The sequence below is a fragment of the Hoplias malabaricus genome, chromosome 9 (genome assembly GCF_029633855.1).
Source record: "Hoplias malabaricus isolate fHopMal1 chromosome 9, fHopMal1.hap1, whole genome shotgun sequence".
NCBI classification, from domain to species: Eukaryota; Metazoa; Chordata; class Actinopteri; order Characiformes; family Erythrinidae; genus Hoplias; species Hoplias malabaricus.
The window spans coordinates 44,168,464-44,194,202 of NC_089808.1; the positions used below are offsets into that span (position 1 = coordinate 44,168,464).

The window sequence follows — 25,739 nt, forward strand, 5'->3', positions numbered from 1 at the left end:
CTCCTTTGTCTGGTGTTCTGTCACGGCTGCAGGGAGGACGAGGATATGGACGTAAACGCAAGGAATTTATTAATGCCCAGCACTTTTGATATTAACATCTATAATGTAATTATTATTAATTTCTTAATGTATATCTTGCATGTGTGTTTGGTGACCTGCGTTCAGTCCCCTCCCTGCAGCATAGTGCATGTGCACAACCACAGATGAAGCAGCACTGACCACAGCAGTGGCTAGTTCACCCACTGGAGGCAAGATTTTGTCATTAAATTTCGCTATAAAATATACTGCTTTATAAATAATTATTTGTTAAATATTGCTGGATAATTATTTAATGTATTAAATGGACTAAACCTACAGGCTGTATATTTATTTGTAATTACCTGATTAATTTAGCTGACTGCTGTTTATTTTACTGTGCTCTCTATAGCAACGCACAACCTACTCAAATAAAGGTGCTATATTTTAACTCAGGTTTGGTGTTTATTCAAAATAAATAGCCCGCTTAACAATAAATATCCACTTGTAGTGTCATAGCCCAAACTGGTCCAATGCTCATTCAAACAAAGGCGTCCAGGAGGCATCCGGACCAGATGCCCGAACCACCTCAACTGGCTCCTCTCGACGTGGAGGAGCAGCGGCTCCACTCCGAGTCTCTCCCGGATGTCCGAGCTCTTAACCCTGTCTCTAAGGGCGAGTCCAGACACCCTGCGGAGAAAACTCATTTCAGCCACTTGTGCCCGCGATCTCGTTCTTTCGGTCACTACCCAAAGCTCGTGACCATAGGTGAGGGTTGGGACGTAGATTGAACGGTAAATCGAGAGCTTTGCTTTTCTGCTCAGCTCTCTCTTCACCACAACGGACCGGTACAGAGCCTGCATTACTGCTGACGCTGCACCAATCCGCCTGTCAATCTCACGCTCCATCTTTCCCTCACTCGTGAACAAGACCCCAAGGTATTTAAACTCCTCCAGTTGAGGCAGGATCTCACTTCCAACCTGGAGAGAGCACTCCACCCTTTTCCGACTGAGTACCATGCACTCGGACTTGGAGGTGCTGATCCTCATCCCTACCGCTTCACACGCGGCTGCAAACTGGCCCAGCAAGAGCTGGAGATCCCGGCTCGATGAAGCCAACAAGACCACATCATCTGCAAAAAGCAGACATGGAATCCTGAGACCACCAAACCGGACACCCTCCGCCACTTGGCTACGCCGCAGCCCTGACGGAGTCCAACTCTGACTTGAAACCAGTCGGACTTACTGCCAGCCATACGAACCAGACTCCTGCTCTGTTTGTACAAGGACTGGATAGCTCGTAGTAAAGAGCCCAGTACCCCATACTCCCAGAGCACCCCCCACAGAATACCCCGAGGGACACGGGCGAATGCCTTTTCCAGATCCACAAAACATATGTAGACTGGTTGAGCAAACTCCCATGCACCCTCCAGGATCCTAGCGAGGGTAAAGAGCTGGTCCTGTGTTCCACGACCGGGGCGGAATCCGCTTTGTTCCTCCTGGATCCGAGGTTCAACTATCAGTCGGACTCTCTTCTCCAGTACCCCCGCATAGACCTTACCGGGGAGGCTGAGGAGTGTGATCCCCCTATAGTTGGAACACACCCTCCGATCCCCCTTTTTAAAAAGGGGAACCACCACCCCAGTCTGCCAGTCCAGAGGCACTGCCCCCGATGTCCACGCGATGTTGCAAAGACGTGTCAACCAGGACAGCCCCACAACATCCAGAGCCTTGAGGAACCCGGGGCGAACCTCATCCACCCCCAGGGCCCTACCGCCAAGAAGTTTCCCTACCACCTCGGCCACCTCAGCCCCAGTGATAGACTTCACTGACTAAACATAGACTAAACTTCTCGGAGCCGACCGAAAGTCGTTTTCCATGTTCTCACTGAACTCCTCCCACACCCGAGTTTTTGCCTGTCAGTACCTGTCAGCTGCCTCCGGAGTCCCCTGAGCCAAACAGGCTTGATAGGACTCTTTCTTCAGCTTGACAGCCCCCCTATAATATAAATAAAAATCTGAATTTTTATTACCTGAAGTATTTTTACTTACATTTTTATTCCTTGACGTTTTTTATTCTGAAAGTTTTAATAACAGGTTCTATCTATTGAAATCAATACAAACTCTGAACATCATGATCAAAATATTAAACTAAATCAAATGTGTAAAATATATACTTGTATATGATTATAATTATTGTTACTTTGGGAAGACAACAAAAATATTCACTTTATTTGAAACACAACTGGCACTGATGCATTTTAAACTGGTTTGTACAAAGGTTTTGTATGACATCTGAATATTACACGCTAAATATTAAACGTCAACTTTAAACAAATTATAAATGTTTTTAAAGTTACTGCCATTGTCATGGTTACTATATAACAGTTTAACAAAGCTGTGCACAAACAATTCAAAGTTACATAACAGATATGACAGCTGCAAAAAAAATAATATTAATATTTATATTTTTTATGTCTCACAATTCACATCCACAGTTCTGGCAAGGAACATATTCCAGCCTCCTCTGAGCTCTTTGTCCTGTATAGATCTGTGTAAAGCCTGTGTGCTCCCAGTGTATCTCTGTGACTTTGCATTTGCATATTTGCCATGTGCATGAAAATTAAAGCTGATTCACGCTAGATCTTTGAGGGGTGATTTTACAACACACGTGTGCAACGGGCATGAATATTCTACTGAAAAATGGAATAAGTGTGTATAAAGATAAGTTGAATACTAGTACTTGCAAATATAACACTTTAATTGTGAAATCCAATTAAATTATGAGTTTATTAATATCTCTGTGTATCTTATATCATGATCTGTGCCGTTCTGTGTTATAACCTGATCTCTGTATATTTAATAACATTTATAACATGGGAAATCAGACAGTAAATTTTTTCTGTGATCTGAGCGTATCTCAGAATATTTTATTTTGATATATCATAGAAAACTACAGTGTCTGGAGGACGGTTGTAAATAAATGTTTAGAAAAGTGTTAAATAATGTATGTGTGGTGTTTTCCAGATTGCAAACACAGAAGTCAAATTCTCCAGAACACAGTTCTGTGTCTATGAAGAGTGACTGGTCCATAACTGAACCTCCTGTATCCAGTAAAGGTGGATGCCCCAGCTGTGTGTCTATGAAGAGTGACTGGTCCATAACTGAACCTCCTGTATTCAGTAAAGGTGGAGGCCCCAGCTGTGTGTCTATGAAGAGTGACTGGTCCATAACTGAACCTCCTGTATTCAGTAAAGGTGGAGGCCCCAGCTGTGTGTCTATGAAGAGTGACTGGTCCATAACTGAACCTCCTGTATTAAGCAGTAAAGGAGGAGACCCCAGCTGTGTGTCTATGAAGAGTGACTGGTCCATAACTGAACCTCCTGTATTCAGTAAAGGTGGAGGCCCCAGCTGTGTGTCTATGAAGAGTGACTGGTCCATAACTGAACCTCCTGTATTAAGCAGTAAAGGAGGAGACCCCAGCTGTGTGTCGATGAAGAGTGACTGGTCCATAACTGAACCTCTTGTATTCAGTAAAGGAGGAGACCCCAGCTGTGTGTCTATGAAGAGTGACTGGTCCATAACTGAACCTCCTGTATTCAGCGGTAAAGGAGGAGACTCCAGCTGTGTGTCTATGAAGGGTGACTGGTCCATAACCAAACCTCCTGTATTCAGCGGTAAAAGGATGGAACCCAGCTGTGTGTCTGGGAAGAGTGATCCATCCCTATTCACACCTCCTTCATTTGGCAAAGGAGATGAACCCTCCAGCTCAAAGTGAGTTACTGCCCTCCAGTGCCAAATAAGAATAATAACACAGCATTTAAAGAGCATTAACACACACACACACACACACACACACATCTTATTCTTCCCTGACTCTGATGTATTAGATGTATATTATCTTTCCAGACTTTGATTAGTCAGATCTACAATGTGGGGAGTGGATGTTTTTCCCACCAATGGTGAAGATGATCTTATAATTCCTCTCTCTTCTATAATGAAAGTCTCACATGATTTTTAACTTTGTCCTTTCCCAGGTGATCAGCTCATCCAGTCTGTTCAAGAGCCTGGACATGCAAGGTGTCAAACAGCAAACAAGAAATATTGTCCATATAAATTGTGAATGGGGGGAAACCTTGCACCCACTGGTAGTCAGACTCCACCCATGACCTGCCTCACTCCAATTTATAATGACCTCAGATTCTGTTATGAAAAAGATAGGAGAGATAGAATATCACATTGCAATCTCAACTTCTAGCCACTGCCACTTGGAGGTGTAATGTGAAGCATATTTCAGGTCATGGACATACTTCATTATTATGGCTTTTATGTTACCTGAGATGTAGAAAAAGTCCAGAGGATTAGCAATGAGTTGATGTGGTACTGATCCATAGGCACTGGCCAGATTTGGTCATACAACATTCAGGTCTTCCACTTGGTGGATTGGATCTGTGATCAGATCTTTGCAAGTTGTTGCACACAGCCTTTTTGCAGCTGGTGTCAATGTACCTGTTCTCCATCAGACTGACAAGAAGAGCTTCCCCTCAACGTTCAGTAGGGCTATGCTCCTGAATTGCCTAATTGACTTGGTGGTCTTCTCTTTTGGAATAAAGAAAGTTACTCCCCTTTGTGACACAGTTTGGACCAAATTGTTTTCAAAAGAGTCTAAAGCATTTTTAAGACTCACGGGCAGTTCTTTTAAACTTGTGTATTTTGTTTTGACCAGGTGCTGCTGATGACCTGGCCTTTAGGATCAGGTTCTGTAGGCTTGGGTACACAACTTGGAGCTCCCCTCCGTACAGGGCCACTGTATTGGTTGTGAATGTATTCCTTGAATATATTCAGTCCTTGATTTGACACACAGCATTTCTCCATAAAAATTACATGTGCATATCAAAATGAAATTTTGGAGAAGCTTGCTCTTTCTTCTGTTTCCTTTTCTACCATCGACATATATATATTCTCTGCCTTTGGCAGGTTAGCAATTTTCATTGAGGTCATCCTAGAGGGCTTTCATGACTTCTTTTTCTGATTCACTGGCTTTCCTCCAATGTTTGTAAAGCTAGCTGCCTTCTGCACACCTTGTCTTCACAATATTGGGCCCTGTGTTTTTTTTTCCTGGCCCTGGTTCCCACTTGTCGGTACACATATCTTTCCATGTGAATATGGGTTACCATGCATGTTGTTGATTTTTCTATCCACACTTACACTTCAAAGGGTCTTCATCTTGTCTCTTGAATTGTGTTTCATTCCATTTGATCCATCCCAGTAGACTCTCAGTCTACTGAATTTGTTCCTGCCCAGATATAAGTCTGGTGTACATCCACATTTACCAGCTTTCTTAGGTGCAGGGTTGTCAGCTAAGGACTACCAATCTTTGATGTTGTGCCCCTTACACCAGAACAGTTTATAGAAATATTTCCCTGCCACTCACTGCAGCTAAGCCTCCTTCAGCAGTTATCAGCTCTCCATGCCTTTTCCTCTCTTGTCAGTCATAGCCAGAAACAGGCTTCCTCTGCTTCCTCTGACACATTCTTTGTTTGCTTACACTACCCATAATTCCTGGTGCTGCAGTACTGCCCTCTCCACTATTCTTAACAGTATCATCTAAGGTCTCCTTCAGCTCTATCAGCAGCCTTGCATTCTATTGCCTGTAACCAAGATTGATAGACCTTAGGGGTAGCTGGAATATGTTACACACACAAAGCTCTGCTGGGAAGACCCAAGGAGCCCTAGCCACTTGCAGATGTAGGCATTGGGTCTGGCAACCATCTTGCTTACAAGGTTTCAGTAGCCACCAAATCTTTGGTTACAGGATGAAGTTTTATCACCACACTTTGTAATTTCCCAGTAGCTGGATTCCATCAGTCTATACCAGGTTTGTTGAGAGTATCACCTTCCCCGACAGACTAGACATATATTGTCTTCCCAGACTTATAGTCAAGTCTACATTATAGGTGATTCTTTTCCTACCTATGGTGAAGATGATGTTATCATTCCTCTCTCCTTTCTACAATGAAAGACTCATTGTTTTCATGGCTTGAACTTCATTCTTGCCCAGGTGATCAGCTCATTCAGTCTGTTCAGCAGCCTAGACATGCAAGGTGCTGTATAGACCAAGCAAGCCATTTTGTCCATATATCCCTTTATAGCAGAAGCAAGCAGCAGATTAGACAGACTCCAAAATAGTGTCTCTCAGTTCCCATATTAGCAACACCTAGCAATCACAGGGGTTAGTATATAGACTTAATGCAACCCTTGGGTAAATTTTGCTTTAAGATTAACTTACATTTTTATAAACATAAAAACAAGAATTAATCTAGTTTCTTCATCTGTATTGAACATCACTTTTTGTGACATGTTTAACTACATAATATTTGGAGAAGTTTATAAGACATTGACAACCAATAACTAAGGAGCTTCTGAACTGAAGTACACAGATTAGCAACAATAGTTCAGATTAGGGTTAGGAGGTTTAAGAGTAAAACTGTTCAGTTCTCTGGAAAACCATCTGCTGTGTTGTGCTAAACACTAGTGCCTGTTAGCTGGCCAGCTGTGCTTCTAAACAGTGTAGAATCATTTTATTTAGCTTATTTTCAAACATGTCAGTTCCTCCAGCATCAATCGCTTAAAATTGCTCTCTCAGAAAAGGGGTTACTGTGTTTGTGGTCATGCTGTGCTGAGCTGAACTGCACAATGGTCACTGGACCCACACTCACAGATCCAAGGCTCACATAGACCGCCAGGGCATCCCTACCCCCACAACCATTGTAATACCCTATACTGTGTTAATTATTTGAAGTTGTATGAAAAATTTAGATACCAACAATCCCTATTTCAGATGTAATAGTTAGATTGTATATTGTGGGTAAAATCATCATCACAACCACCCTCAGCTGTATAGCACTGGTGATAATCTGGTTGTGTGATTTGTTTTTGTGCTGGTGTTTTATTTCTACCAGGTAGTGCTTTTGTCACAACTGGGTGGACCGACGGAGGTGGCCACAAATACAATAACACAGATTTATTACAGATAAGATAACTGAACAAAACAGAGAAAAACAATACTGGACTAAATTAAACAGACACAGTACTACTGACTAAACCCAAACCAAGGGAATCAAAGATAAACAGACCAAGGCTTACAGGGATATAAACAGACCAGACAGACCAAGGGTTCAAAGATACTTAAACAGACAAACCTAGATAGGGATACTTAGACAGGAATACTTATGCCGATAGACCTAGATAAGGGATGCTTAGAGATACTAAAAGGTATGAACAAGACACAGGCATTTATAAACAGACCAGAGGAGAACAAAAGTATAAACTGATCAGAGGAGTACAAACAGACCACAGCATGTCAAACAGACCACTCTTGAAAAGGACTGAAAGATACAAACAAGGTATAAACAGACCAGAGGGATACAAATACATAAACAGACCAGACAGATACAAGGAAAGTACAAATGGATGAGAGAGGATTACAAACATACCAAGGAGAGAGCTCCAAACAGACTAGACTAGGACGGTAATGTCCACCAAAGAAACACTGTGACAAAGGGACTTAAATACACAGGGGGCAGGATTACAGAGGAGACACAAGTGGAGACACTGACGACAGGGCGGAGCTAAGGCAGAGACACTGGACAAAACAAAAACAGAACCATGCGCTCCTAGCACAGGAAAACACGAGACAGGGCCAGAGCATGACAGCTTTACTGAAACAGCTTTGATTTTATTATATATGACTTCTTTCTGACTCTTACAATTACTCTAACATTTTGTCTTTTTCAGCTGGAGGATGAATGATCAGCTCCAAGGTCAGTGCAGAAAGAGATCTAGATCCTGTCCAGTTCCTCATCCATGCAAAGTAACCATAAAGCAGGGGTCTCACCAACCAGCAGATGATGTTCTTCACAGAGTTTCAGAGAGACACAGAACCATCCTGAAGAACAGGTACGAGAGTTTATTTGAGGGAATCAGAACCCCAGAGAATAAAACCCTCCTGAACAGAGTCTACACTCAGCTCTACATCATCGAGGGAGAGAGTGAAGGAGTGAATGAAGAACATGAGGTTTTACAGATGGAGAAAACACCCAGGAGACACCAGCAGGACGTTCCAATCCACTGCTCAGACATCTTTAAACCTCTACAAGGTCCTGATGGAGGAGTGAAGGCTGAAGATCTCAGACTCAGAGACAGAAAATATGATAAAGGAGCAGAAAAGCAGGAGATCAGAAGTGTTCTGACTAAAGGCATCGCTGGAATTGGAAAAACTGTCTCTGTGCAGAAGTTCATTCTGGACTGGGCTGAAGGAGAACCCAATCAGGAGGTGGATCTCATGTTTGTGCTTCCGTTCCGGGAGCTGAACTTGATTAAAGATGATCAGTACAGTCTTCATGGACTTCTGTGTGCCTTCCATCCTGAGCTCAGAGATCTGGACCCAGAGATATATGACCAGCTCAGAGCTGTGTTTATATTTGATGGTCTGGATGAAAGCAGAGTTCCACTGGACTTTGAACAGTGTAAGAAAGTGTCTAACATCACCATGACATCATCAGTGGGTGTGTTAATGACGAACCTCATCAGAGGAGATCTGCTTCCCTCTGCTCTAATCTGGATCACCTCCCGACCAGCAGCAGCCAATCAGATCCCTCCTCGGTTCATCCACCGTGTGACAGAAATTCAGGGATTCACCGACCCCCAGAAGGAGGAGTACTTCAGGAAGAGAATCAGGGACCAAGACCAAGCCCAGAAGATCATCTACCACATTAAGACAGCGAGGAGCCTCCACATCATGTGCCACATTCCCGTCTTCTGCTGGATCTCAGCCACTGTTCTTCAGAGAATCATCACACAGAGTCACACAGAGATCCCTCAAACTCTGACTGAAATGTACTCACACTTCCTGCTCACTCTGACAAACATGAAGAAGGAGAAGTATGAGGAGAAAGAGGAGAGAGACCCAAAGAAACTTCTGGAGTCCAACAGAACTGAGCTTCTGAAACTGGCTGAACTGGCTTTCACACAGCTGCTGAAGGGCAATGTGATGTTCTATGAAGAGGACCTGAGAGAGAGCAGCATTGATGTCACTGAGGCCTCAGTGTATTCTGGGATCTTCACTGAGATCTTTAGGGAGGAGTGTGTGATCCACCAGAGGAAGGTCTACTGCTTTGTTCATCTGAGTTTTCAGGAGTTCCTGGCTGCTGTCTTTGTGTTTCACTGCTATGAGAACAACATCATGGAGCCACTGCAGTGTTTTCTGCATGTTCATTATACGTTTAACAGTTCTGAGAGCTCTGATGATGAAAGTAGCTCTGAAACACATGCATCCAGAGTTCAGTTTAAGAAGGTTTCTCTGGATGATCTTCTGAAGGGAGCAGTGAATAAAGCTGTAGAGAGTCAGAATGGACACCTGGATCTGTTCCTCCGGTTCCTGCTGGGACTCTCACTGGAGTCCAATCACAGATTCCTACAGGGTCTAATGACCCACACACACAGGAGACCAGAGAGAACCATGAAGCACATCAAACAGTTTATTAAAACAAGTTTTTATCCAATCTCTACAGAGCGCTCCATCAATATGTTCTTGTGTCTGTCTGAGATGAAAGATCAGTCTCTTTCCAGAGAGATTAAGGAGTATCTAAACTCAGAGAAGCGCTCAGTAGTGAAGCTCTCTCCTGCACATTGTTCAGCTCTAACCTACATTCTCCTGACCTCAGAGGAGGAGCTGGATGAACTGGACCTGGGGAAATTCAGCACATCAGAACAGGGTTATAGGAGACTTATCCCAGCTGTGGCTGTCTGCAGAAAAGCTCGGTGAGTGTTACATCTACATCAGAGTGATATCTCTCATATTTACATTTATATCACAGTTTAAATATATAAATATAGAGCGTTTCATGTGATGACTGAGGACATTGTTTTGGTTTACTTGTTATTTATTTGCTTTAAGTAGGCTTTTGATAAGTGCACTCAGTATACACTTTTCTAAATGGATAGCTGGGTAGAAAAATATTTTGTTCTGCACTTTTTTTAGTCGAGCAGATCTGCACACATAAAATGTATAAATATGGTAATAATAAAAGTAATAAAAACAACAAACAAAAATGAAGAATTAAAAATATAAGAGAAATCATATAAAGAAGTTATGAAATCAGAAAAAAAGAACTGCATTTACCTGTCTTTGCAGAACAAGGACCAGTGCTGATACCTAGAAAGAACAAAGTGCAATTCACAGTACAATCTAGTCTGTGCTCAAACCTAGAAGGAAAAACTAGTCAGTGCTCATACCTAGAAAGAAAGGAGTTAAGTGCAGATAAGTGCTAAGTGGGTCACAAAGAGATGGAGAAGGCCGCAAGAGAGTCTGCTGTTCGGACAGCCAGTGGAATTTTGTTCCACCATCTGGGCATAGGAACTGAAAAAAGTCTTGACTCTAGTCCTCCGTGTGACTTTAGGGTTGGCAGGTCAAGTCGAGCTGTACTTGAAGCTCAAAAGACTCAAGGTGCAGTTCACCTCTTGACCATTGCTATAAGGTATTCTTGGCTTTATAGACAAGCATGTGAGTTTTAAACCTGAAGAGGGCAGCTAAAGGATACCAGCGTAAAGAGTGCAGCAGTGGATTGACGTGGGTGAACTTTGGAAGACTGAAGACAAGCCATGCGGCTGCAGGATCAGCTGAAGGGGCCTGATGGTTTCAGTAGTCAAGCCTTGAAATGCCTAGAGCCTGGATAAGCACCTAATCAGCCTCCTGAGAAAGAAAGGGTCAGATCTGCTGGATGTTGAACAGTAGGAATCTGCATGACCGAGTCAGGTTCACGATATGGGTTGTGAACAATAGCTGGTCACCCAAAAACACACCAAGGCGCCTTGCATCTCCAGACAGAACAATTGAGGAGTTCACAATTGAATGATGATTCAAGTCAAGTTGGAATTTCCTCCACCTTCTCTCTGCCTTTCTTAGTTGTCTCCAGTTGCTGCGGAGAACAAGGGACAGATTGTGAGGATCTTGGAGGCCTGGATGATAGAGGACATAAAAGGTTATTGCAGATGAGAGTGAGTAAAGGAAAGTATCTGTGAGAGAGAAGAGCAAGAGCCAGTTGGGGAAGAGTAGTCAAGGTAGCTGAAGCCAGAAATGGAGTGCAGGTTGCATTGAGTGGAGGAGGAGCAAGAAGGGGAGACATGGACAGGGGGAGCAGGGAGGGAAAGTATAAAGGAAAGAAAATTATTATCTGAGCAGTGAAGTGGAGTTACTCAAAAATTATATAAATATATACAAATGCACATATTTCTTTGTTTGTGCAACTTTGGCTGGGGTCAAATACACACTGACTGGAGCATACCTCCCACCATAAATAAGCCTGGGGTGTCATTTTTAGGATTCCCCTTTCCAGGCAGTTATGCATCAGAAAAATGTTATCTCATAGTCCTTTCCACCAAAAGAACTCTTGAACTGTTCTTGAACTGGTTCTGTTCTGGCTTATAAGAACTTTGGTGCTTTTCAGTGAACCAGCCTGCGTTTATACCAGTTTTAGTGGAACCGAAGATATGTCACAGAATACATTATCAACAGATGGTGCTGCACAGTGGCAGTAAACAGAAGTGACATGGCAGAGTTTATAGATGATCTGCAAATATTTGTGCTGTTGTCACAGACCTTTGTTTTTCTCCAAAAAGCAAACGTGGATCAACTTTTTGCAATAAGATGTAGAAAACTACAGTGTATGCTCCATTGTATGCTGTCACCATTGCTCCTTGCTCCTGTAACTAGTCACACCCACAGATGTCATCACGGTTTGTTCTGAAAAACCTGCAATTCTTTGGTTCCCCCAGCAAACATTTTGGGTTCCAGAACCTATTGTGTTGGTGAAAATGTGCTGAACGCTTCAAAATTAGGTTTTCATATTGTTGGAAAATGCTGTCAGAGTTAGATCTGAGGCTGGTAACCTGGTCAGCCACATTTCTGAAGATAAAAATCCAAAACGTCTAATTTCTTATGAGAGAAAGTAAATCATATTCATATTGTGCTACTTAAGAGTAGTTAAAAAGGAGAGGCATAAGCCCTTGTTACACTGGGATTTTGCAGTTTGTTTAGCCTGGATCAGTAACTTTTATTGGTGTTGCAATCAGAGACCATACAGAGCTCATCATATGTTACACAGACAGAAAAGCAGCGCTATTGGTCCAATATGCTAATTTGTGTCAAAATTCACCAAAATTGTGAACTCTGTGAACTTCAAAGACAATATTTTCATTTCAATCTAATTTCACAGGAAATTGTGAGCACAAAATTTGCATGTTGCAGCAAATAATGTTGAAATGAATGGAATGTTTCCTATAAAAAATCACAGAGATAGACACGATGTGACTGTAGAGTGTATTCCAGCCAGTTTTTGTGAACATTGAAAAAGTGTATAAAAAACCTGAATGATAAAAGGCCAAAAAAAAACAATATCTCAAAGAGTGTATTACACTCAGATGAAGTGGAAAAGTTACAATATTGGTAAAGTGCAAATGCACAAAAGGGTGATGGAAAGTGTTTTTTGAATAAACTATGACGTTTCAGCTGGTGAACAGCACCCCCTCAGAGGCCCAGACTGACACCGTGACCATGGGCTTTTAACTGATTCCCCCTTCCTCTTCTTTCCTCTCCACACTTTACCCACCACCCAAGGTTCTTATTTTAGTGCATGTGTGGAATATTGCAGACAAAACAGACAACATTTTACTTTCTTCTCAAAACATTTAAGAACAAGCTCTATACCACGGAAATGACACAGACATCCAACAAGTAAATATTAAATCAAGCTGTTTGATATAAAGTGTGTTTTTGATATAAACAACTTGCTCAGAACTCTCCTTCTCCCTCAGTCGATGCCAACCCTGATCACAGAGGCTACGTCATCTGAAGATTTGCAAAAGTGCAGTGGACGGAAACACAGCTCCCAATATTACACAACTGATATGTCTTTATTTTGCAAAATATATGCAGATGTTTTGGATGGAAACCAAGCTTCTGGCTTTATGCTGAGACACAGATTAGTGTGACACAAAGTTAAGAGTATAGCTTTAAAGTTAGATATTTGTCATATAGCCTATTTAACTTTGTAAGATTAATATCAACACAAAAACCTCACGTATGTAAAAAAAAAACTATGCTTAACTTTGCTCAGGAATGTGTTTTCCTCATTGGTTACTCAGGGCAACTATTGACTGTCATTGTTCCAATCTGTGGCAAATAACAACAGCAGAAGGGGAAGAAAAACATACATATTGAGCTCCTCACAGATAGATAGATAGATAGATAGATAGATAGATAGATAGATAGATAGATAGATAGATACATACATACATACATACATACATACATACTTTATTGATCCCAGAGTAAAATTCAAGTCTAAATCAAATAAAAACTTTAAAATACTCCCATTATGGACAGAGCTGTATCATACTACATGCATGCCTTACTAAACAATTTCAGGAATATTGTGTAAAATTAGGGCTTATTAGTGAAAATCAACATCATTATTTTTTCACCTCATGTTGATGTAAGATATTTTTAACCTCACATTCGTGAAATGCTTTTTTGCAGACTGATTGGCTTTGTTCTAATAGAGTACTGCTCTGAGATGCTGAGATCAGCCCTACAGTCAGAAAACTGTCGCCTTAAAGAACTGGACCTTAGTGACAATCAGCTGCACATTTCAGGAGTGGAGCCACTCTCTGCTGGACTGAGTCCACCCTGTAAACTGGAGACACTCAGGTAAAATTTCATAGCTTAATTAGTCTTTGGTGCGAATTCATTGCGCTACTGAAAGAAAATTCTGAATTGTATGAATGTATCATTAGAGTTAATAAAACAGGTAAAAAAAGTATAAATTCTCTGTTTTTAGGGTCTGAGCACAGCTTTTATCCTTTACTCTGTAAATTGGAGACACTCAGGTGAAATTTAGTATTAATTATTTATTTAGCTTGTATTCTCTTTTGCACAGTAAACCGGGTGTGAAAGATTACACATTAATTAATAAACTATATTTAAGTCTAAACAGGAAATCAAGGATTGGCCCAAGTGAAAGGCGAAACAGACCCATTTCAATCATTATCAGTAGAAATTATTTTATAAAATATTTTATGTAATACTATGATATGAAACTCAAATAAAGACAGTTTTCTAGTTCTATAATATCCACTGTGTTTACAATTGTATATGTACTCTGTCATTTTTCCCCCCAGATTAGCTAGCTGTAGTATTGTGTACACATTTTGTGAATCTCTGGGATCAGGCTTTCAGTCAAACTCCTCCCTGAAAGAGCTGGACCTCAGTAACAATAACCTGCGGGATTCAGGAGTGGAGCTGCTCTTTGCTGGACTGAAGAGTCCACCCTGTAAACTGGAGACTCTCAGGTGAGGTTCATGGTTTATTTAGTCAGTTCTTACCTACTTATTTTAAACCATGTAAATCAGTGATGTTATTTAAAAAATGTACCTATTAAAAACATCTGAGGCTCAAATGGCCAGATCGATTTGGAAGCATGAAAGGAGAAAGGGACTCACTTCAACAAAGATCTACGATCTGCTGACCATGGTGCATCCACACACAGATTTGTTAGATGTCCCACCAAGAGAAAAATGGGACTCATCACTAGACTTGTAATAAAGCATTATGACATGATGCATATCAGTGCAAAAATGTGGAGACAGACAATATCACTTCTGTTTATTATGCTATTAATGCAGTTGCATTGTTTAAACATTAGAGGTCACAATAAGTTTAACTCTCATTAGCATGTCCCACGGCACACACCCAGCCCGTTAGCAACGCAGCTGCTTTCATTTTGCAGTGGAAACTGGTGAACCTAAGATTTTCCATGTTCCATGAAGTGCGCCTTATGTTTCTCTAATAATGGACTAAACATATATTTTGTTTCAGTATATATTTGAAAAGTAGACTGTTCATGGTTTCTTGTTTTGTGTTTATTGTGTTTCTAGGACAAAATCTCACTGAGTTATTTAAGTGTTTTGAGTTTAGAGTTAGGTGTTTAACACTAGAAGTACCATATACTGAAACCTAAAGGCAGAGTGTGTCTGCCAGTGGTGCTGCACTAACAGGATGACACATGGAGGGCATCACTTCTCACTGAATGTCCAATTGTGGCTGTGGGGGTCACACTGCACATGTCGGACAATCCATTGGGACTCCCTCTCCATTGTTTGTGAAAGTCTCCTAGATCTGTCATGTCACTGGTGGGTCCTTTCTTCCACCCATCGCCATTAACAGTGAGCTTTGGTAATATCCACATGACCGGTTTGGCTTGCAGTACTTCGATAAGGCCAATCCTGCTACAGAAGATCCAGATCTTTGTTCTCCCTAGGTGCACAGATAAGAAACGGGTGGCATTTTGGTGATAGTGTGGTGGAGATTGAGATATGATTGATATTTCATGAGATGGTAAACAAAGAGCTTGGATGCCAAGTCTGAAGTCTCAGGATATGTGAGAATATGGCATCATCTGAAATGTCAGCACTGGCTGCAAGTGGGATGTAAACAGCAACAAAATTGGTGAGAGTGAACTCCCTCTGTAGATAATATGGGTGTAAACTCAGCTCAGCGTTTGTTCCTTCACAGTAATATATCTCAGATTACACTATCTGTTATTCACCATGAGTGCAGCCCATTTCCTCTGTATATAATATGGGTGTAAACTCAGCTCAGTGGTTTTTCCTTCACAATAATATGTCTCAGATTACACTGTTATTCACCATTATCTGTTATTCACCATGAGTGCAGCACCCTTCTTACCACCCAGGACCCAGTTTCCATAAAACATCTTAGTGTTAATATAATCTTAAAATGGAGAGTGAGTGTTTAATGTGATGCCTTCTTTACCATATAAGAATCCTCTATGTTCTAAGATGGGACTTGAACCCAAGATCCTAGCGCTGGGAGGCGAACATGCTTATCACCAAGCCACAGTGCAACCCCAGTATATTCTAAATATTGAAAAAGTTCCACTTATATTTTTGTTAGTTACATACAATATAAAAATAAAATAGACTGTGGAATATTTAGTCTCCAGTGGTCCCTGAAACCTTATACAAACCAACAGAATCCTCATGTGGTACTTTGTCATGGTACACATTTCTAAAACAGACACTTGCTCTATTCCGGAGTTATCTTGAGTGCCATCTGGCAGGATTGAGTAATGCAAAGCTCAAAGGCTTGGTGGATTGGGCACTAATACATCAGTACAACTTCTTAATAATTGCACAATCCCATTTTCCACTGGAGGACAGGTATAGTCATGAGAACCGGTTAATAACACTAGAGATACAGGCATCATCGTTTGCTTTCAATCTTGAGAACTGTGACTGCATGATGGGATTAACTATTCTGGTGGTATCAAAGTTAATAGGAGCATTCATCCAGTCGTACATTTTTGATGAAAATGCAGGGCTTGTCTTTTGGACAGTGTATTTTTCTTTACAGTGCATGTTTTCATACGGTTTTTAAAGTCCACCTATTTTTGGTTGCCATCTTGACTGTGTGCATAAGCACACACATACACACAAATGTTTAGTATTGCCATAAGTTCTATATCATAGTATATGGAATCCTTGCTTAATTAAATTGAATATGCATGGTCCCTTAAATAATCAACACAAGACAGGATTTGGATGGTGTCGCTCACTCAGCCTACGTGCACATTTTATTTACAGCACTTTGACGCTTCTTACAGCCACAACCTCTCATAAGTTTGTGAGAATCTGCAAACCTAATCCTGTTAGCAGTGTGGGTTAGGAAGCAGGGACTCGTTATTCAGAACAAGACATTATTCTTATAGATAAAAAACCTACTGGTCTTATCCAGATAAAACATACAGAAAGGGTAAAACATAATATGTGAAAGAAATTCCATACTTAGTGGTGAGCTGCTGTAACTGGCTGCAACTTTTAGGGCACAATTTAGGAATTGTTATAATTAGAAAAGTCATGTTCAATGTTCCAGGTCTCCCTTGTAAAAGAGATCTGTGATCTCAATGGAACTAACCTAAAGAAAAAAATAAAATAATAAAATAATTCAAGTAAACACAAATGAGATTTCCTTCTTATTCATTCTGTTGTCTTTTTCTATTTACATTCTTATGCAGACTGGTTGGCTGTAGTCTTGGGGATAAATCTTGTGAATCTCTGGGATCAGTTCTACAGTCAGTAAACTCCCTGAAAAAGCTGGACCTCAGTAACAATGTCCTGCGGGATTCAGGAGTGGAGCTGCTGTCTGCTGCATTGAAGAGTCCACTCTGTAAATTGGAGACTCTCAGGTGAGTTTTCTCATGGTTTTATATGAACTCAAACACTTACTGAGGGCAGCCATCACTCCTGTGACTAAGAAATTTATATCGAAAGTCAATGGAAATTCATTCAACTGAAAGTAGGAGGCACAGCCGCACAACAAGTGTCTAATTCACACAGCTCCAGGGTCCTGGGGTTAAGAGTTCAAGTCCATTTTGTGGTGATTGGTGTGTTCTGTGAGGTGTTCGATGTGTTCTGTCATTGTCTGAATGGGATTCCTCTGGGTGTTCTGTGTGTATAATTTCTACACACCAGTAAAAAAAAAAGAGAGAAGCAAAACAGGAAAGTGGCCGAACATGAAAAGGACAATCAAATATTAACAATAACACAATAAAATAAACATTCGGTTCATTTACCATAACAGTGTGAGTGTACGAGCCTGATAGTGTGCTCACTGGGAAAATTTATTGAGCTTTATTACCCAATCAAAAACAATCAATATTCTTTTATTGCACAGGACTAGGCACAAATCATTTTGTTAATTAATAACGGTTCTAAGAACTGAAAGTGATTAGTTACAGACTAAAATTCACAAAAAAGTTGATATAAACAAAGTCTGCCTTTGGTATTATTGGGTTTAGGCGGAAAAACATTTTCACTTGTCTTTTGTGTGGCGACTGCATTTTTCTCCTAGCAACTGTGCTGCTGTGTGTGAGAGCTGTGCGACGGGAGATTTGTTCAGACACCCATTTTACAGTTTTATTCACACATAAACCAAAAAGAATGGAAGATTTTGTGTAGTGGAGTAAAAAGTAAGAAATGCAAAGAATGTAAAAAAAAATTATTTTGCCCAAAATGGAAATACTTTAGTACAGTACAGACACACAAAAAGGCACTTAAGTACAGTGACAAATAACATTTACTTCGTTATAGTCCACCATTGCTTACAGTTTTTACTGTGCTCTGTGTATTATTCTGTTGCAGAATAGCTCTCTGTAATTTTGGAGCCAAATCTTGTAAATCTCTGGGATCCGTTCTACAGTCAGTAAACTCCTCCCTGAAAGAGTTGGACCTCAGTAACAATGACCTGCAGGACTCAGGAGTGGAGCAGCTCTTTGATGGACTGAACAGTCCACATTGTAAACTGAAGACTCTCAGGTGTGTTTTTATCGTTTATTTAGTGCTGGTGTAATCTCAGTCCTCAATGGAAAACATGCTGTATTACAATATTATAAATACATTATTACTTTTTTTTAAGAAACTCAGGCAAGTCTCTCTTTTGGCATGGTTTAGATTGTTTTGTTTACTTATTATTTACTTGTTAAACAGTGTACTGTAAATACTGTGTTACATCATCAACTTGTCGTCTCATTTTTTTATTTGTTATTAACTGTCTGGATGCCAGTGTGTAAAATGTATACGGCTAAATATTTGATACACACCTCTGTTTAATATCAGAGTATTGATGTGTAATTTCGGAATAAGGTGTTTGCTGTGTTTGTACTGAACAGTTTTTCTCTGTGCAAATACCTTTGTATCTCTTCCTCTTTACCTTCCTTTTTGCAGATTGTCTGGGTGTATGATCACAGATGAAGGCTGTTCCTCTCTGAAATCAAACCCCAATCACCTGAGAGAACTGGATCTGAGCTACAATCACCCAGGAGAGTCCGGAGTGAAGCTGCTCTCTGATCTACTGCAGGATCCACACTGTGCACTGGAGAAACTAAAGTGAGTCCCTCTTTCTCACTCTCTCTCTCTCTCTCTCTCTCTCTCACTCACACACACACACACACACACACACACACACACTGTTCTCTGATCTACTGCAAGATCCACAATGTGCACTGGAGAATCTACAGTGAGAATCTACAGTGAGTCTCTCTCTCTCTCTCTCTCTCTCTCTCTCTCTCTCTCACACACACACACACACACATACACACACACACACACACACACACACACACACACACACACTGTTCTAGGGTCCACACTGTGCACTGGGGAAACTACAGTGAGTCTGATGCACACACTCTAAAGATACTGAAGTGTCTGAACAGCAGGCTTTAATGTCTTTATTAGCAGTGCTGAGCAGCAGTCATTTGACTGCAATAATAATTCTTTGCATTGGCTCAGATACCAGAAAACCAATGACCCTTCCCAAAATTGTACTTTTTATGCCTTAGGATACATCATTTTTTATATAATTCCTGTGAAAGGTCATTAATTCTGCTTGCCAGAGCCAAATTACTGTTCTTCATAATCTACTTCTTGTTATTACTATTTTCTTAGCGATTTTATAAATGCTAGTCCTCCTAGGGTTTTCAAGCCCACTTGGGTTACTTCTGCATTTTGGAGCAATCTGACTTATGGATTTTGGAATGCAAGCTTCCAGTAGTATTTTTTCCAGTAGCATTTTTAAATGTGGAATTATTTAATGTGGAGGTTTTTTTTAATGTGGCGGTTTATATTTATTGGCAATTTTTTTCAAACTGGTGTTTTTTTTAATACTACTGAATTGATTGTTCTACAACATTAACTTCATATCCATTAAGCAGTATATAAGCTAACATTAGAACAATGTTAGTAATATGTGACAATCCAAATTCAAAGTTTGTTCATGAACTTTCCCCCTCTAGTTAAAAATTATTTCCCTCGTATGTGTGAAATTTCCATCAGTCTCCCTGTCAACGGGGCTTTCTCTAATATTTCAAGGCTGTGGTTCTCTTTCCTGCGAGCAGAAACCTGTTATTCAAACATGATTATGCTACACACCACACCATGTTTTAATCAGAATCTCACTTCATCAGCCAAGTGTCCAGGTAATGGCGGGCTGTGAAAATACCAAAAGCACCACATCATTGTCAATACTAGAGGCTGTTTTTGTGTGAAAATATCTCATGAGTGCAGATGTAAAACTCACAAAAACACAGAAAATGGAAATGCATGCTCACTTATTGTAATATCACACAAAGAAAGTCAGGGCGACTTGAGGTATAGTCACTTTAACGATTGTCCGCTGTGCTCTCTGTTCACAGAGCTGCTGGCTGTTTTAACCAGGACAACACCAGAGCTATATATAAATGAATAGGGTCGTGGTTTATCCACTATATAATGCTGGTTCAGATCAGTGATATAATGCACATGGGGAATTGTTGCAGAGTTCTGTTGGTTTATGATAAAAGTCCAATGCAGTATGTGCTCGCAGACAGATATTCCATCAATACTAAGAGTTTTGACTCTGAATCATTGGCCAAGAATTGACCCCAGACATTCAAAGAGTCACTTCTTTGAGCCCCACTTGACTAACTCTATTTACTTTAGCATTATTCTGCACACACTCATAATGTACACTCACATAGACACTGGTCAGTGGGACAGCTTTGGAACCAGACTCTGATCTGCCCCATGTTGCAGGACTGTGAGTAAGAAAAAGCTTTACATTTGGAGACAGAAATACAGTGTCGATTCAATCTAGAAGAAGAAGGCTGCAGGTCAGTCACAAAGCCATGAGACATCAGCCAATAGCAATTGCTGACAGAAATGTTCCTGACCAACACCTAAATTGTCAAAAGCACCTCTTTCTAAACTCAAGCTTGGTGTATAGGGACAATTTCTAAACTGAAAGGAAAAAAGATTTGAGAGGCAATAAATGACATTTTGAAAGTGATATTCAGCAGTGTATTGGGGCCGGAAGGCAGGGGGACTCTTTCCAAGGAGGGAACATGATCCCCAAGTATTTTTTTCTAAAAATACACCCCTCAGTGATCTCTCAATATAAGTTTACAATGCAAAAAATTAAAGCAAGAGCCCCTGAGCTCCAGGCATTCCCCCACTTCCTTTCACTTCATTTCGATATAATAACCAGTGTGCACACAGTTCCTGTCTCTGACCTTGTGGGTTTCGTGTTTTGCTCGTAAGAGGGATATATATATACACACACATGGGACGTGCTACAACTTGTTTAAAATGTCTTTGTGGTTTTGTGTCTTTAGCTTTGACATGGATATAGCGCCATAGAAAATGTTCCTAAAGTTTACATTAATTCATTAAATGTCTGTAACCACTTGTTCAGATGTTTATTTAATTTTTTATAGTGAAGATTGTATAAGATTGTATTATCATAAGCATAGAAATGTTCTGCAGTAAAAGCACAGAAACAGGTTTACGTATTGATAAGATATGTATTGGTCTGTTCTGTTTGTTCTGTTTAACACGACACAGTTTAAATATTCAGGGGTTAAATATGGTGTTTGTAGGTGAAGAATCCACTGTTCACCAACAGGTTTAATTACAGCTGTAAAAGTGGAGATAAGGAGTAATTTCACTTTGAATTGAAACAGAAAACCTCAGAAATGTTCTTTTAATTCTGACAAATGAATGTTCATAGCGCCCCCTACTGACAGATAATGCACTAGTGCCCTAATCATATTCTGTGCCGTGAAGACAGAGTCATATGTTACTCCTGCTGGACACTACTGACCTTGGTGTGTGTGTGTGTGTGTGTGTGCGTGCGTGCGTGCGTGTGTGTGTGTTTCTGTTTAGGGTGGAGAGTGCAGGGAGTATCAGGATGAAACCAGGACTAAAGAAATGTAAGGACCCACCCCCCCCACCCCCCCACACACACACACACACAGAGATTGATTCACACAATAACAAATACATAACATCCACTCACAGAATGTATTTGTCTCTTTACTCACATTTTCAGGTTTGAAATGTAAAAGGTTTTTTGTTCGTAATTCAATTTAAAAACTCAGTTCATAAGTTTAATAACTTATTTTTAACATTATGTACATTTCACACTGTTTAGTGGTTGATCAGTATGGCTTATGAAGTTAAGAAATCCACTTTCTAAAATGATTAGTTTATTTTATTTCAAGTTGAGTAATTTAGAATTTAGAATTAGTCTCTCTTTATTGGGCACTGTTCTTGCACACAGAGGAATTGGGTCTCACATTTACACACACTAATAAACACTAGGGGACGTTGAACAGTGCCTGGAATGGAGGGCAGCCCTAGCCACGGCGCCCAGGGAGCAGTTGGGGTTTAGATGCCTTGCTCATGGGCACTTCAGTCATGACCGGCCGGCTCTGGGGATCGAAGCGGCAACCTTCCAGTTACACACCTAGTTCCCTCACCACCATACCACAGTTTAAATCTATAAATGCAGTGTATCTGCCCTAGTTCAGCACACACATCCTTCACTGGCACCCTCCACAAGGAGGGTCAGCCACAGGTCATTGCTGAAAGGCTGTCTGTTCTCAGAATGCTTTATCAGGGCAGATTAATGAAACGTTGACTGGAAGGGGACAATGTGATAAGCAAAGGTGCACGAGTAATGGAGGACCACAGCCTTGAAGGACTGTCAAGAAAAGTCCATTCAAGAACTTGTAGAGAAACAGGTGGCATCAGAAGAGTCTTACCTGGGCTCAGGGGGAAACAAACAGTTTTCCCAGCCAGACGTAGCATCTGCCCACTGTGCTAGGACTGCTACCAAATGGTTTGACCGTGATATTATTGTGAATGGCCTGACAGCCAACGCTCTGAACCTGAACCCTATACAGAATCTAAGGACTGTTTTTCAAGAGGAAGATGAGTAACAGCTAAACCCAGCTATACACATGAGCTGAAGGCCACTATCACAGCAACCTGGGCTTTAGTAACATCTCAGCAGTGCCATAAGCTGAGTGTCTCCATGCCGTGCCACACCAATGCAGTGTTTCATGGTAAAGATCCCTGACCAAGTACTGAGTGTACAAAAGGACATAATGTGAATTTACCTTGGAGATTTCTGTTTTGTACTTGCTGTTGGAGCATCTAATATTCTAATAATTTGAGGTACACTTTGTGATAATCAGGAGCCATAAGCAACTCATATCAAAAGGAAAAAAGTTATACATAAGTCACTGTTTGATTTTCATTGGCTGTAAACCATACACATCAACAGTAAACAAAGTCATTTTATGTGTAATTAAATATGACAGCTTACCAAAAATTTACTATTTCACTGTGTTGTAATTTTGAGGAGCTTTGGGGAGTTTGTGTGAGACACATCTATCTTTGTTCAGTCACTGTCCATTCTCTCAGCTCCAATTTGTCTAGTCACTTTATACAATTACAGAGTGTAGCCCATCTTTTGCTCCACACACTGTGTTTGCCTCTTCCACCCTGTTCTTCAAATGTCAGCACTCCCACAGTGGACAGTGAGGGGAAACTGTATAAAAATGCTGTGCTGCAATGCTGTGTCTGATCCTCTCATATCAGTGCAAACACACTGACACACCACCACCACGTCAGTGTCACTGCAGCGCTGAGAATGATCCACCACCACATCACACCTGCTCTGTGGGGGTCCTGAGCGCTGAAGACCCGGGGGAAAGGGGGCTAGACACTGACAATAGAGTCTGTATCTGTAGAATTACAGAGTTTTTGGTCTCGTATGTCTGTATGATCCCGTTGTATATAATTGTGTGTGTGTGTGTGTGTGTGTGTACAGATGCCTGTAATTTGACTCTGGATCCGAACACAGTACACCCTCATCTCTCTCTCTCTGGGGAAAACAAGAAGGTGGAGTTTCTGAAACCTCAGTCAGAGACGTCTGATCAGTGTCTTCAGGTTCTGTGTGCGGAGAGTTTAACTGGACGCTGTTACTGGGAGGTGGAGTGGAGCGGGTGGAGGCCTGATATAGCAGTGTCATACAGAGAGAACAGGACAAATGGAGACAAGAAGTTTGGATTCAATGAATTCTCCTGGTGTCTCATGTGCTCTGGTGACACATACGCGGTCAGACACAATGATAATGAAACTAAAGTACCTGCCCCCCCCTCTCGCTCTAACAGAGTGGGAGTGTATCTGGACTGGGGGTCCGGCACTCTGTCCTTCTACACCATCTCACCTCTCACACACACACTCACACACTTATACACATTCACCACCACATTCACTGAGCCGCTCCACGCTGGGTTTGGGCTTTGGTTTCCAGGTTCCTCAGTGCGTCTGTGTGAGATGGAATAGTTTAGTGAGCCGCTCTACACTGGGTTTGAGTCCTTGGTGGATCTGAATGAGACAAATATATGTATTATTTCTGCGTACAGAGTGTGCTTAAATACAAATCAGAATCCAGTTCAAAAATCACAGGAAACGGCACTAAAAAAAAGGTAAAATCTAAAATCAGAGAAAAAACAGGCAACAGAATCAACCACAGACCACAGTGGACACAGCTCTGGAAAAGCTCAGATCTAGGACCACAGTAATCTAACAGGAATCTGAATTTAATTCTCCCCCTAGATGTGAAGCTCACGCAGGTTGCAAGTTCGAGGAAAACTGACCATACCTGAAGGAGGGCATGATGAGTTCAAGAAATTTGGACATTCACCACTAAAAATAATGTGCCATAATCATTAGTTACACAGAAACATGTAAAACATTTCCCTAAAACATCAACCTACGATAGCGAAAACCGAAACAAGTGACTGAGCTGACAACATTGTTGTGGTGTTTGTCACCTTCCTATCCAGTTCAGGGCGGCGGTGAGTCCGAAGCCAACACAGAATCACTCAGCGCAAGGCAGAAACACACACTGGAGGGGGCGCCAGTCCTTTTCTGGGTGACGGAATCAATCAATTAAAATATAAATTAAATTAAATTGTAGTTGTATATATAGTATCCTTTATTTTAAAATTTATATATTTCAAAATGTATTTATTTGTTTATTTATTTTTTATATACAAATATTATTGCATATATACATTAAATATATTTTAATACTTTTATTTGAGAATGTGTTTATGTTGTGCTCAGTTTATTTATATACATTGTTATTATTTTATTAATTTATATATTTCTGGATTATTATATATTATTATATTATATAGATTTAAACTATATTTTAGTTTAAAGAGTAAGAATAAGCTATTATTGAATATGAACCAGAATACCTTCTCCTTTCAAACTCGTCTGCCACTGATCACAGTTTTTTTAAGCTCATTTATTTAAATTGTTTTAATGTTCTGTTGTGTTTTGTATTGTCAGGACATAACAGAAAGCTGACAGTCGCGGAACACAGTTAACAGTCTGTTTAATGTCGTTATCCAAAAGAGTAATCACAAAGCAGGCAAAGTTCAAAAACAGGAGCAAACAGTACCTCGGAGGATGGACAAAAATCGTAGTCAAAAACAGGCAGAGTTCAAAAACCAGAGAATGCAGACAATACCAATAGGGACAAGACAGGAGACGTAAATCGGGTACACAGGCAGGAAGTAGGCAACAGGAGACCGTCAGACAAAGTACCAGGAAACGCGTTGTATGCATGGGAGAACCAAAACAATACTCGGCAGGGAACAGTTCTCAGAGTGAGGTATATATAGGGAGACAGACAGGTGTGAGTAATTAGAACTCTGGTGAGGGAGACCGGTAGGTAGTCATGTGACTG

The 25,739-nt window shown here is 40.7% G+C and overlaps 1 protein-coding gene across 1 annotated transcript in view; it reads left to right on the top strand.

The window, feature by feature from the left end:
- Nucleotides 1-25,272, top strand: part of LOC136707085 (NACHT, LRR and PYD domains-containing protein 12-like) — a 37,572-nt gene extending 12,300 nt beyond the window's left edge. The window contains exons 3-11 of the mRNA XM_066680967.1: nucleotides 3,041-3,787; nucleotides 7,811-9,835; nucleotides 13,611-13,781; nucleotides 14,252-14,422; nucleotides 17,167-17,337; nucleotides 18,293-18,466; nucleotides 18,875-19,036; nucleotides 21,851-21,897; nucleotides 23,805-25,272. Of these exons, the coding sequence (XP_066537064.1) occupies nucleotides 3,041-3,787; nucleotides 7,811-9,835; nucleotides 13,611-13,781; nucleotides 14,252-14,422; nucleotides 17,167-17,337; nucleotides 18,293-18,466; nucleotides 18,875-19,036; nucleotides 21,851-21,897; nucleotides 23,805-24,322 (4,186 nt within the window). The 3' untranslated portion in view covers nucleotides 24,323-25,272. The remainder of the gene's footprint in view (nucleotides 1-3,040; nucleotides 3,788-7,810; nucleotides 9,836-13,610; nucleotides 13,782-14,251; nucleotides 14,423-17,166; nucleotides 17,338-18,292; nucleotides 18,467-18,874; nucleotides 19,037-21,850; nucleotides 21,898-23,804) is intronic.
- Nucleotides 25,273-25,739: the final 467 nt, after the last annotated feature.